This window comes from Oryzias latipes, chromosome 5 (assembly GCF_053564925.1).
Source record: "Oryzias latipes strain Hd-rR chromosome 5, Olatipes_Hd-rR_3.1".
Lineage (NCBI taxonomy): Eukaryota > Metazoa > Chordata > Actinopteri > Beloniformes > Adrianichthyidae > Oryzias > Oryzias latipes.
Window position 1 is genome coordinate 21,064,811 of NC_136241.1, and position 14,216 is coordinate 21,079,026.

Here is a 14,216-nt window from a genome sequence, read left to right on the forward strand (position 1 = left end):
TCAACAATCGATTGTCTGCATCTGTGCAGTTAAGTGAAGATCATTAAACTGTCTCATCTACTTGTACCTTCATGCAAGGTAATTAGAGTACATCTGCAAACTTGACCTGCAGAGAAAGAGTGGAGAGAGCCTTTAGGTTTGTGCCTGAACGCTCCAAGCATCCATCAATAGGTTGATTAGCCTGCAGAGCACGACAAGCTCCTTAGGTTCTCCTTAGGTTCTACATGGCTAACCTTTAAACACAAAATGTTCTTGACTGACAGCCTTTATTCGCTGCTACTTAGACATAGTTCTTCCCCAAGTCCTCCACAATTGAACTCTAAGCAGGATAATGAAATTAAGAGGTCAAACCAAAGGTAAATGAACATTTGGTTAACCAGTTTTTAACTTGAAAACTATGACTTCACATAGAGACAAAAACATGAAGGCCTTAACAAAGATATACAGTTTAAATGTGTTTATAAAGAACGTTAAAATATCAAAAAAATTGTCATTTTTTGTCATTTAATAAGAAAAAATGTTTCATTTTAATGTCATTCCAGATTGGTTCGAATATTTTAGTTCTTTAATTCTTGCAGTTTTGATGATTGTGGTCTTGAGTGAAATTAAAATCATTTAGCGTCTCAAGAAACTATAAAAATCAAATCTCTAGAACCAAAGATAATTTTTTTATGCACAAATGTTGGATTTCTAAAAACGATTTTTATTGCGATGCATTCAAAAATACTTGGTTGAGATTACAGGGACCAGAAGAGAGGGAGGTGGAGGAATTGAATACCGGTACTTAAGGTGAACAGTCAAGAGCAATGGAGAGTGTGGGAAAGAGGTGAAGAGGCATGTGAAAGCATGTTAGAACAGGGGGAGGAAGATTTAAGGTGTGATGTGTGACAAAATAGTATCAGTAAGAATGAATGAAAGGGTGTAGAAGTAAAAGTAGGTGCAAAGTAGCCAAGTTGTTGGTTTGGAGAAAGAAAAAGGAGGCAGAGCATGGAGGAAGCAAAGATGAAGATGTCGATGATGAGGATGGATAAGATCAGGAATGAATCCATCAGAGGAACAGCTCATTTTTGATGTTTTAATGGTTTGGACACTTGAGAGGACAGTGATAATGTTGGTAAAATGATGCTGAGCTTAACGCTCCCAGGAAAATGAACCTCCTTTTTGAAAGTCAAAAAAGGAGGTTCATAGATGTAGTTGAGGAGGAGATGGGGCTGACTGGTGTGAGTGAGGAGGAGGCAGAGATGATAAGATTAGATGGAGGCCACTGATTGATCTGTGGTGGTCTCTAAAGCAGAAGTGAAGGCTACATTCCTGCTTGTTTTCCAGCATTTTTCCATGCTCTGGCATATTCTGATCAGGTGGACACACCTGATCCAGGTAATCAGTAGGGCAATGATACCTGGAAAGCATGTAGAGACATCGACCCTTAGGGCCTAGTTTCCCCCACCCCTGTCCTTTAGGGAATGGCTGGAAGGCAAAAATACTTTATGGGCCTCATTTTGCATCACAATCCTGCTGCCATGACCCACAAAATATACCTGTATTTGTATTTAGCAAAGCCAAAGCAGGGCAGACTGGGATCACAAAGAGCTGGGTGACAAAAAAAAGAAGTAAACTGTATTTTTTGTGTCAAGAGTTTAAGCAAAAATGTTTGTCGGAATACCCTGCCTGAACTTCTTACAAACAAACCTAATCCTGGCATGGAGAGCTTTGTTTCACTGAGACCTTTTCTTCTTTGGCTTTTTCTTAAGATGTTCCAGAATGTAAAAGTGCACTGTCATGTCTGCCCTCACACAGAATAGACTAGCGGAAAAAGCAGACAGAGGCAGTGTGAAAGGAGCTAACGTAAATTAAAATATAATGCTATTGTTCCATATTCTGTTGACTGATCTAATGAACTCAGTTTTCAATTATGTTTTCTTGCTGTAATTTGACTTTAATGGTGAATTAGTAAAGCAGGGTTGTAAAATGGGTTTGTCCTGTGGCCAAAATGTTGAATTATTTGAATGAAATGGTGAAGTGGTTGTGTTCTACCCAGGTGGTTTGTCCCAGTCGTCCTCGCTGAAGCCTCCATCGCTGAACGGGTAGTTCTTCCTTTGACTCAGAGGAGGTGTTGTACTGCGCTGCTGCCTGACACTGCGCCATTCATGTGGGTGAAGAGCGATGCCGGCCGCTTGATGACTGTACGTGCCTGGATGGAACCAAAAACCATAAATTTGCTGTTGGAAAGAGACATTTTCAGCTGGAAAACCAAATATTTGATTGATCTGTCAACCTTTCTACAAGTTAAATTAGTAGTTGTGTGATGTTTTTCCTAACAAAACTCTGAAAAATAAATTTGAAAAATAAATATTTAATCCATTTGCATGTCGTATCGAATCGTGAACTTACTACGCAAAAGTAATTGGTTCAGTATTTGGGAATGATACCCAGGCCTGGTAAAACTTACCCTGGCTGCCATAGCCTGCATCCAATCCAGAACCATCCCATGACTCCATGGCGGAGTCCACACTGGGTATAGTTGTGGAGTAAAGCTCAGACAGTTTGTTGGTCTGTTGGCTGTCAGTCAGATCGTCCTCCTCTGTGTCACTGATCTCATTCTCGGTTGTGTCCTCTGCCTCTGCTGCCTTCCTCTCCTCCAAATCTGAAAAATGGGGAAAGGGGTCTTTCACTCAATCGCAAGAATTCCACAAAACTGTTGTGTATCTTCATATCTTTCTGGCTTTTGCAAACACATTTCATCACACGTTTCTCTTACATCATCAATAACTGTAGACATGTTTTCTTCAAGTAGTCTTTTTTATTCATTTTTGAACCTTCACCCAGTCTTCCATGGACCTCAACTGTTTTGCTGACCAGGAATTTTCTTTTGTCTGTTTAGATCTTATGTATATTTATCTTTGTGAAGTTAGGTTTGTTTCTTAGCTAGCAGAGATATTTTATGGTCCCATCACGATGTCTGGATCGCCAAAAAGGGTGCTTGCGTTCTTTGCACTTTATGGTTACGCCAAGCATCAAAACAAATTCCAGGCACTGAAAAGTTCCCTTTGTAATCCATAAATATAAAGGTGTTTTTGCTTTTTCTAGTGGTCGTACGTTTAAGAAATGCACCACCAGGGAGCATCAGATCCCAAAAGCATCCCAAGTAGTTCTTGAAATGTACAGGAGTAGTTGTTCTATCCAACTTCTTCCTCAATGATGAAATGTTACATCCTATCCCAGAGGAAGACCACAATCAACTTGTAAAAGGAAGCTAATTCTGCTGTTGCATCTGTCCTCCTAACCATTTGCTCACAGCCTTCATATGTGGTCATATGTGAAAATAGGGACATTAAGTGAGAAACATTTATTTCGGTTATGTTAAACAAACAAACTTAAAAACATCAACATAAACATTGACACTGATCAATGTCAACATAAACATTGGGAAAAAAAAATAATAAAAATAAAAATAGCATAAACATTGAACAAAATTTACTGAAAAAGGTGTTGGGTGAAGCCAAGGCTTATTTCCCCAACCCTGAATACAAACATCACATCTACCTACAAATTGTTAGAACCTTAAATCAGAAAAGGAAAAAAGAAGAGGAAAAAAACAAAAAAACAAAACAAACACTTCTTGAAATGACCTCACAACCACCAAAGTCTCTCAGTCCAGAATGTATTTTTGAAATATTTTAACTTTATACATTTTCTTAAAGTGAAGTATGGATTTTGCATTTTTCAGTTCGTCTGATAATAAATTCCACGTGTTGACCCCCTCAACAAAAATTCTGTTCCTTAATGCATTAGTTCTGACCACTTTCTTTTTAAACATATCTTTACCTCGAAAATCACAATTATTAACTTTTATTTCGAACAAACTCAGTATTTTGGCAGGTACACATTGTTTTTTAACTTTAAACATAAAAATTCCAGTACTAAGATCAACTAAATCAAAAAATTTAATTGCCCTTAATTTAGGAAATATTTGTTTTGTGGATTGATTGTATGAAGAGTGATTTACAATTCTAATTGCTTTTTTTTGCAGAATAAAAATAGGTTTTGTATTTGACTTGTAACTATGCCCCCAGATTTCCAAACAATAGGTCAAATAAGGAATTATGAGGGAACAATATAGAATATATAATGTAGCTGTGTTTAAAAAATACTTGACTTTATGTAGAATGGCTAATGATTTGGACAATTTAGAGAGAACATAAGTTATGTGTGGTTTCCATGATAATGTATGATTCAAAATTACTCCCAGAAATTTTATTTCATTTACTCTTTCAAGAACAACATCCTCAATTTTTAACTCAGAGATGTTTTCCCGTTTTCTATAGCCAAATATAATGTACTTGGTTTTATTTTTATTTAAAGACAGTTTGTTTGAATCGAACCATTGTTTGATTATGGATAATTCTTTTGTTATGTCTGAAAGAAGCTTTTCCAGGTTAAATCCTGATAAATACAAAGTAGTGTCGTGAGCATATAAAACAAATCAGAAACTTTACAAAGGTCGTTTATGTATAAAATAAATAATATAGGACCCAATAGGGACCCCTGGGGTACTCCACATGTTACAGGACACATATCACATTTTCCGGTATTGAAATAAACATACTGACATCTGTTAATAAGATAACTTTCTAACCAGGAATATGCTATTCCTCTAAAACCATTGATTGACAGGAACTGCCAACATTAAGTTTGTAACTCAGTAAACTTTATACATCATTTATTCCGTGTTTGGTCCCTTCGGGGTCAGAGTTAAAAATGTTTCCACACTCACTGTCCAGCTGTTTTTTAATCTTGAGGGTGACGGTCTCCCCAGCCATCTGCAGTAGATGGATGGCTTCACTCAGCGGTTTTCCTTTCAGACTCACGCTGTTGATGGCTAGGATCCGGTCACCTACATGAATAGCTCCTGTCCTGGACACATGTAAGCAGGTACACAATAGACACAGTTATATAGGCACGTCTCCAAACATCAGAATATCACGAGTTATCACTCATTATTTTAAATGTACTTTAAGCTGTCTACGCAGACATAGATATGGTCAAAGTGCAAGAAAAACTTAAGTTTTGAGTCATTATTACATACTGGCAACTGACCTAGAGAATATATAAAACATCTTGATCAATTTTGATCCAAAATAAATTCATAGTTGGACTGTCAAATGTTTAATTTTGAAACCATCAATAAAACTAAAACGCAAGAAAGGAATTCTTTTAATAATAGTTACTATTAAGAATCCAATAAGCCAGTGCAAGAATACATGACAACCTCGAGTTGTCATACATTTTATGCTTTTGTTGAGAGCATTTTTATTTTTACGGATATGACTGCTATGTGTTTATGCATTATCTTGTGAATTTTAAACAGCTGCAGTGGTTCATTATTTGACTTCCTGTTGTATTTAGAAAAACACCAGTCCTAAAGTAACTTATTTGCCTTCATTGAGACAGTGTTTCAGTTCTTTACTGCCACAGTTGTATTTGGTAACATGTGAGGTCCTGGGATTTGGGTTCTGTTGAATTTAAGTTGAGCTTCTGCCTTTAGAATTTCTCATTGAGGTTATGTTTCAGGTATTAGTGTCCCATCACCTCCTGTATTTCTAGTCATCTTCCCCTCATTGTAAGTCCACAGCTTTTAGTATCTGATCATCTGGCTTTGTTTTCACCATATTTTAGATTATTGTTTTGTCTTTTTTTGGGTATGTGTTTTATTTTCTGTTCTGTTACCATCAGATCTTCCATATCACCCTTTTTAAGTACACTTTAATTTGTTTTTCTCTTTACTGTTGTGTTGTTTCTGTTTTTTCTTTTATTCTAATTACATTTTTCTGCAAAACAGACTTATATTCATGCTACATTTTGGTCCTACTCGCACTAACGCTGCCCTCACCTCACGGTGTTGACGCTTTCCATCCCTTTAGAACAGCTGTTCTGCTGCAGTTATTGGCTCTCGTGCATTTCTGTGTGTTTATAAAGTGCTGATAGCCAAACTGCACTTTCAACAGGATGTCAAACAATGTCTTTGTTTCCCCTCAACCAGTCTGTTATGATCAAACAGATGCATTGTGGGGGCTTACATGTCAGATGAGTTAGCCAACACAAGATTATAACATGGAGATTTTGTCATTTTCTCGTGTGCCCAGCCCTGTTGCCATGGTTACAGGCTGCTTATTGTTTATATTTCCCATGCTTCTTCCTAATTTCTGATTAAAAACTTAATCCGAAAAAACAAGAAGAACTCTGGTTTGTGACACAAATAATAACAGATTTGACTGACCTTTTCTTTTTAAAGCATATTATGACAATGTCTAGGATGAATGGCTGATCTTTTCTTTCAAAATAGGGTTAAAAAAGCATACACTGTTTATTCTTATCATTTTATTAAGTTGAATTTAAAAAGAAGAAGGAACAGTCATATCAGGTTCGCGAAGCAGGACTTCCTCACCGAACTCACGGCAGAGCATTGTATCTTACTTATGATTTACAGCTTTATGACCTGGTGCAGGGCACTTCCATAAAAGAACATCACCGCCTTAAACAGAACAGTGTTTGTCTTATCCATAAGTTCTGACATGACCTGGTTTCACCTCTGCTCAAGTTCCTTGACATAAGAAGTGCGCGTCGAATTACCAGGAGCCAGAGGAGATAACATTAGCCCGCTCAACGTGCCTGTTCTGCAAAGAGATGTGAAGTTTTTGATCTCAACAATATCCCAGTATTTTTTTATCTTAAAAAATAAAAATCAATTAGTTATAATTAGTTTGTTTTGAATATTGTAGTGATCAATTTAGGCATATATATATATTTTGAAAGACACTGTGAAAGCTATGTGTCTAGTATGTTAAGTATGTCCCCTGATTGGGCGTCTGCATGTGTGTACCTTTCTGCCAGGCCTCTCTTGGTCAAGCCCGATATGGTGATGGGGTCAAAAGGCTCCTCAGTGCCTGAGATGGTGATACCTAGAGGGCCTCCATACCGCTTCAGTTCCACAGTGTAGATGATGCTGCCTGACGTCTCCTGCTCGTCTAACACACACACACACACACAGACACACATATCATTCTAATGTTTCAGCTCTGAAGAGGATGCTCCTTGCTGGGCTGATGTGCACACATGCACACCCCATCAGATTGGCGAGGTGATGTGGCGTCACGTTACCCCGCCAGTGGAAACACATACATAGACACCCACAGATGCATTTCAGTCCAGAAGTAGGTCAAAACTCAAGACTGCACTGGTAAGAAAGACACTGTTTCCATGGTAACCAGCGAACAGACTGCGTTGTCATCATATAGCAGGTAAATGTCAGATGTGAATGCTGAGATTTCTGAAGTAACAACTGTCATCTATATATTTAAAATGTACTTTAATGTTTTTCATTTAGTAAATAAACATTATAAAAATGCAAATAAAAATCGGAATAAATAAGAGTTTGACCAAATACTGATGATCACTGACAAGGTTGCTATGATACAAGGCTGCAGGGGGGATCAGTTTTCTGGATAGTCAGTGGTAGGAGGACACTGTTTTTTATTCTTACTGTGTTTTTACATTTTTTTTCTCTCATCTGTGAACTGCAGTGCTGCATGCAAAAAGAAAAAAAAAAAAACTTTTGGTTTTAATTTGCAAGAAACACCACCATCATGTGGCCACACAGTGTTATTGCCACTTCAATTACATTGTAATCGAGTAAACATAAAACGTTGTGCAATAAAAAAAAGTAACATTCATAGCTTTAACACCATTTACTGTGTTTTTATTCCATTTCTGATCTCAGTAGAACATAGAAAGACTGATTTGAGACGCGTTGATGAAGCTTTAAGGTTGCAGCCCAACAGGTTTTCTGTAAATGTTCACCTGAAACGCAGATTCTGAAGAAAACTTCAGTGTTGTTTTTTTTTTTCAAGTGTTTGCAGTAGCAGCACACTGCCATCCAGTTGTTGCAGTTTACATGTCATTCTCTTTCCCCCTCTATGCTTGTTACATAATCAAGCCAGACTCCATTAACGTCTGTGTTAAACCTCAAATTCACAGCAGAAATGAACATACTTGGAGACTAGTTCTAGTATAATAAAGAGAATAAAGTTTCTCTTTATTCTGGTTTCTCTTTATTTTATTTATTTATTTATTTTCCACTGGTGTTTGTCTTTGTGTATTTTATTGCGCGGGGCTAATTGAATGTATTTTATTGTATTTTATTGCATTTGTTTTTGTTTTTATGTACAGCACCTTGAGCTGTCTTCTCGTCATGAAAAGTGCTATATGAATAAAATTAATTTGAATTTGAATTTAGTCTTTTTTTTATTAAGCTTAATATACATTAAAACAATGCTAAGAATGATGGTTTTACAAAATTATCATTGCATTATATATCTAGCATTAAAATGACTCAAATTGGAAGAATCGTATTCTATCTGACAGAGGGACAGTTGAATTTCCAATCTCAAAACTGCATGATTGGGTGAATTTCTGCAACGGACAGGGGCATTTCCTCATCTAATTCCCCCTCTTCAGGAAGTCTGGGGTTCAGTAGCATCATGTTTGGCCAAAAGCTCCTTAAATGTGCCTGATAGAAACCACTGGGTCACATGACTATACTGCGTAAATGTTTATACCACCCTCCAGAATTACCTGAATTGTCTTCATCTTTGCGAATCTTTAGTTTGACCAGCTCCTCACACTGTTGGAGGATCTGCTCGGCGTCCTCTTTAGAGCAGTTCTCGAGCCTGATGTTGTCGATGGCCAGCAGCTTATCACCGGGCTCCAGCGTTCCTGTTCTGAGAGGAACAGGATGATGGAAAGAAAGACAAAGAGGAGGAACTGTGTGAACATGTGACTTCTGCCGAGCGTCAACATTTTTCAGGCCTTTGTGAAATGTCACATTTTACTCAATCTGCTTCCGGGACATTGAGCTAAGATGATTCCACGCACAGCAGTAAGCAGAATTTCACGATTCCATCCTCTCACAAAGACATAACTATGCATAAGACCACATTCATGAGGGAAAGTCTGCATTCTTTCATCCAGGGGTCTGCAACCTCAAACTCTGGAGCCACATGTGACTCTTTTGTTCTTCTATTGTGGCTCTTTGACTTTTAGAAAAATGTTGATGGTTTGCATTAATATCAGGTTTGTTGGTTACGTTTTTATCATTTATTTTTACATTTTTAAAATGAGGTGACCTTATGAGTAAAACAATGTTTTTGTTTTGTCTGACCAGTGCTTCCATTACACTAAATCAAGAGGCATGTTTACATTTCCTCAAAAATGAAACCATGTTAGATAAACAAAATGATTGTAAAAAGTTTGATCTATTGTCAGAATAGTTTATTATTATACTTCTTAACTTGTGTTTAGTTGTTGTTCAGAGGCAAAGTTCTTAAAGTATCATTGTAAATACATCTACTGCATCAGGAGGAGCTTTATAAACTGCCTGTTAAAAATAAATGTCTTGTTGGCCACAAAAGCACAGATAAAGTAAAGTGAGGCTCTCGCTGCGTTTTGGTCGGTAAGAAACTGAACCAAATGGCTCTTGTGGTGTTAAAGGGTTGTAGACCCCTGATCTAACCCCTTACCCTGGTTACAGAAACAGAGGTTTGGTGTTTAAATGATGTTGAAAAAAGTAGGATATTCAAGAAAGCCGGATGTGACTTGGCTACTCAAGTGTATGTAAACCCAGGGGCTGAGCTTGAGTCGAGTATGGGAACAAACAGATGCGTGAGGTTGTGAGCTACCTGTGAGCCATGCTGCCCTTCTTGATGTCAGAAATGATGAGCGACTCCCCTGGTTTTTTACTGGCTGTGGAAGGAAACATGGTGAGGATCAGCAGCCTTTGCTCCTTTAGCAGAAAAACCACATATGCAGTTAGGTTAATCCTAATCCATAACAAAGACTGAGTGGTCTTTTATCTAAATGTAGAAGATAACAGCTATTGGAATTTTCCTTTTCCAACCTTACATTCAAAACAAGAAGTTTTCAGTTTTTTATTTTTTAAAACAAACACAAAAAAAGGATATTAAAATGTTCTTGTTTTCTTGAAATACACTATGAGTAAAGTTAGGAATGTTAGAGATGTCATTTTTGAATGACTGATCTGTATTTGTATTGCACTTTACAACAGCAGCAGGGATTTTTTGGTGTGCATTCACATGTAAGCATTAGTGGAGATTCACAAGAAGCCTAAAAACCTCAAGTCTAAACACGCAGGGGCGCTGGTTTAATTTAAATAGCATCAACTGCCATCACCGAGGCTGCTGAGTCTGAACTGGTCCCACTTTTTTTTTCTCCTAATGTTTTAAGATGAACAAGTGTCTGCTTTAACGGTGACCTGTCAGCAAGCTAATGCGAATAAAACCCATGCAGATGCCTGAATGTAGGTCATTCCCACTGAGGGGGGTCTGTAAAGCTTCAGTGAAGTCTTTGATGAATCACTGTATCATCATCTGCAACCAGTTTCACCCCCAAAAAAAGAAAACATCAACATCAGGGATGGCTTTTTCAAAAACACAATTCTTAGTCAGATCACGTTTAAAACATTAAAAGAAACTCGTTTGTTTCATGCATGTGGGATTTTATGTTTTTTTTAATGTAGCAGTAAACTACAGCTGATGCAAAAATGTGCCTCAGAGTATTTTTCAAAAAATATTACATGTAGCATGTTTGTCACATGTTCAAGGATTGCAACATTGCACGTTTTGATATCACAACCTGTAACCTATATGAAAAAAGGTATTTCCTTTTATCTATCTTCAGAATGATCAATAGGACTCAAATTCCTGACTTAACAAGGAAAAGTTTACATAAAAGCAGAAGTACGGAAGAATTTTACAAAGACTTGGATTTTCTCCAAGAAAAATGAACAAATATTCCGTGGACCAATGAATCTTTCTGCAAGGTTTGACGTCTGGAGTCAAGCAAATGCAGGAAAAACGTTCAAGCAACAGCCCGATGTGGTAGTAGTGTGATGGTGTGGGGTACAATGCTAAACTAAGCTAAGGGGAGCAATAATTCTATTTACAGCCAAATGCTTTTCATAGTCCAGTACACGTTTATAGGATCTTGTGTGGTTTGGAAAGAGTCCAGCGTGCAGGAATCTAAAGAATCACACACTGTGCACAGTAAATAAAAAAAAGAAAAAAATCACAGCTTTTTTTGTCTGTTCATTCGTGTGTTTCTTACCGCTGATGGTGATTCCCAGCTCCACTCCTCTCTTCTTGGGTAACTTGACATGGAAGGTACCACTACTAGGCACCACAGATTCTGTCGTGCAAAGGAGAGAGGACCATTTGTCACTTTTTAAAACGACCCAAAATAAAAAGCAGTGGATTACATTTCCTCTTGGGGAGGAACAAATCAGCCTATAATCCTCCCAGTTCTTCTGTGTGACCAATAATCCTAATTTGCTGGTAAAACAACCCAACAGAGAGGCATTCAGATACAAGCTGAGGGTTGAGGACATTTTTTCAGATCAAGCTTCTCATTTAAGTGTTCATCTAAAATCATTACAGAGCTTTCATCATCCATTTGTGCTGCAAACATGGGAATAAACACTTTCAACCCTCTTCAAAAAATAAATTAAAAAAAGACACTGTATAATAGCAGTTTTTAATTAATTTATAAAAAATAAAAACGTGAGGAACACATACTGAGAAGTAAAGTGGCATGAAACATCTTTAAATAAGCATTTCTAGTTAAAAAAATCTAATTATTGATTAAAACCAGGCTTCAGACTGAGTCAAACACAAATGTTTTGCATTTTTCCACTCAAGATGAGAACCTGAAATTGCCAGAAAATGTTTGGATGTGAGGAGTCGAGCTGGCCACAAGGAGGCGGCACAGCAGGAACAGGGTTCGTTGCGACAGTATATTTGCTCAGTGAAATTTATCAATACATCTGTAGTGCTTGTTGACTGTATATGAGAACTGGAGTGAGTTACACCCCCCCCCCCCCCCCCCCCATGTTCCAAACAGGAAGTACCCACTGGTTCCAAGAAGTCAAAATTCTATAGACTTCTAGAGAGAAATAAACAGCTATTACACACTCATTATATTTTTCAGAATAATCATTCTTGCTCTGATACATATTTTTATGGCCCGCAGCAGCAGTCACTGACTGCAAGGACCATATTGTTTTCGCAGTTGGAACGACGACTTCGCCGCCTTTCAGCGAGAATGTGACCCCCGCCGCATGCTCGAAAAGTCACCAAAATGTGCACACACCTGGGATAAATTGCAAATGAATTTTCCAAAGAGTCAACGTCACCCCCCCGAAGACGATGACATCACGGCCAGCGATCCCGTCAAAAAAATGAATGGGCCGAAAATCGCGTATGGGGCCCAACAAAATGTACTTCAAAATACAGTCGCGAAACCAAAACACACGGTCGGGGATATCCCAAAGAAGTTTTGAAATCATTACGGGGCGGCCACACGACCTACGGCTTGGCGGCCATTTTGTGGCGAACTCAGAGAAATGGCGATTTTCGTGTTTTTTCAAAATATGGGAAAACGACACTTTCGTATGAGCGATTTTCACAAAATCGCACATACATGCCGCCAGCGTAATTCTACAATAACCAAAGAAGTTTTGTTGACCTTTGACCTTGGCAAGGGGCGGCCATCTTGAATTTTCATAAAAAAGCACCTTTAGTAACGGATACAAACGAAAACTCGTCCTAGGGATTTTTATCGATCTTTTTGAAACTTCTCGGGCATCAATGGCAAGCTACTGTGGACAAAATGTTGGAATTAGAAGTTGTAGAATTTGAAACGCGTGGGCATGGCGAATTCGCAACCGTCGCCAGTTTAGCTAGCTCGCACATATTTTATCAGAATAGCCTGAAACTGAAATATGCGATTCCTTGGCCCATACTGAAAAAAATGATGTCACATACGACAAAATCGATAAAGAAATGCGGCCGTGGTAAACAAAAAACGATCGCAAAAAAAGTGCTGACTCGGCTAAAAAAAAAAAATTCGGATTTTTTTTTCTAAGAATCGGCTAACGAAACCTAGACAACTTTGTCGGGTATATCAAAACAAAGTTTTGAAATCATTACGTGATGGCGACACAACCTACGGTTTGGCGGCCATTTTGTGCCAAAATCTGCCATTTTGCGTTTTTCGCGTTTTTACACAATATGGAAAAAGGGACTTTTTTTCGAGCGATTTTTACGAAATTTTGTGCGCATGTCCCTAGCGTAAGTTTACAATCACCTCTGGAGTTTCGTTGACCTTTGACTTCGGGAAAAGGCGGCCATCTTGAATTTCTATAAAAAACACCTTTCCCACCGGATTCAAACGTAAACTTGTCGTTGGAATTTTCATCGATGGTCTCGAAACTTTTTGGGCATCAATGGCAAGCTACTGTGGAAAAAATGTTGGAATTAGAAGTTGTAGATTTTGAACGGCGTGCGCGTGGCAAGCTAGCAAAGTGGCGCACAGTTATAACTCCCATGCCTTTCAATACAATACAGTGAAAATTGAATGCATGCATTCATGCCTGAAACTGAATACATTGAAAAACACTGGATATGGACATATAAGGAATGTGGGTGTGGTTAGCATAAAACCACTGTTGCTAAGGACGACAAAAAGTTTACTTTTACCGATTTGTCCGAAACTGACGTCAATCTGTTCGTCCTCCTGAGGGGACCAAAACATACAATGGATGCTATGGAGATAAAATCAGCAGAAAAGCCGCCATTTTGAAAAAAAGTGGGTTTTTTATAAACTTATGACATATAGCTCTCACCAATGGAGGAATGTGTTTTTCTGATTCAGTTGATGATGCTGATCGCTATGCTAGCACTTTTAGCTATGTTAGCATAACTAGCATAGTTAGCATAATTAGCATTTTAGGTAATGTGTTTTTCTGAGTCAGTTAATGATGCTGATCGCTATGCTAGCACTTTTAGCTATGTTAGCATAACTAGCATAGTTAGCATAATTAGCATTTTGAGCAATATGTTTTTCTGAGAGAGTTGATGATGCTGATCGCTATGCTAGCACTTTTAGCCACATTAGCATAGCTAGCAAAGTTTGCATAATTAGCATTTTAGGTAATGTGTTTTTCTGAGTCAGTTGATGATGCTAATCGCTATGCTAGCACTTTTAGTCACATTAGCATAGCTAGCATAGTTAGCATAATTAGCATTTTAGGTAATATGTTTTTCTGAGTCAGTTGATGATGTTGATCGCTATGCTAGCACTTTTAG

The 14,216-nt window shown here is 37.9% G+C and overlaps 1 protein-coding gene across 14 annotated transcripts in view; it reads right to left on the reverse strand.

The window, feature by feature from the left end:
- The window catches only part of grip2b (glutamate receptor interacting protein 2b), a 242,854-nt gene that overhangs the window by 9,572 nt on the left and 219,066 nt on the right, over nucleotides 1-14,216 (reverse strand). For all 14 annotated transcript variants that reach the window (XM_078947469.1, XM_078947472.1, XM_023955041.2 and 11 more), the window contains 7 exons: nucleotides 11,179-11,259; nucleotides 9,735-9,798; nucleotides 8,632-8,777; nucleotides 6,881-7,025; nucleotides 4,775-4,914; nucleotides 2,450-2,644; nucleotides 2,035-2,191 (listed from right to left, as the gene is read on the reverse strand). In XM_078947469.1, the coding sequence (XP_078803595.1) occupies nucleotides 2,035-2,191; nucleotides 2,450-2,644; nucleotides 4,775-4,914; nucleotides 6,881-7,025; nucleotides 8,632-8,777; nucleotides 9,735-9,798; nucleotides 11,179-11,259 (928 nt within the window). The remainder of the gene's footprint in view (nucleotides 1-2,034; nucleotides 2,192-2,449; nucleotides 2,645-4,774; nucleotides 4,915-6,880; nucleotides 7,026-8,631; nucleotides 8,778-9,734; nucleotides 9,799-11,178; nucleotides 11,260-14,216) is intronic.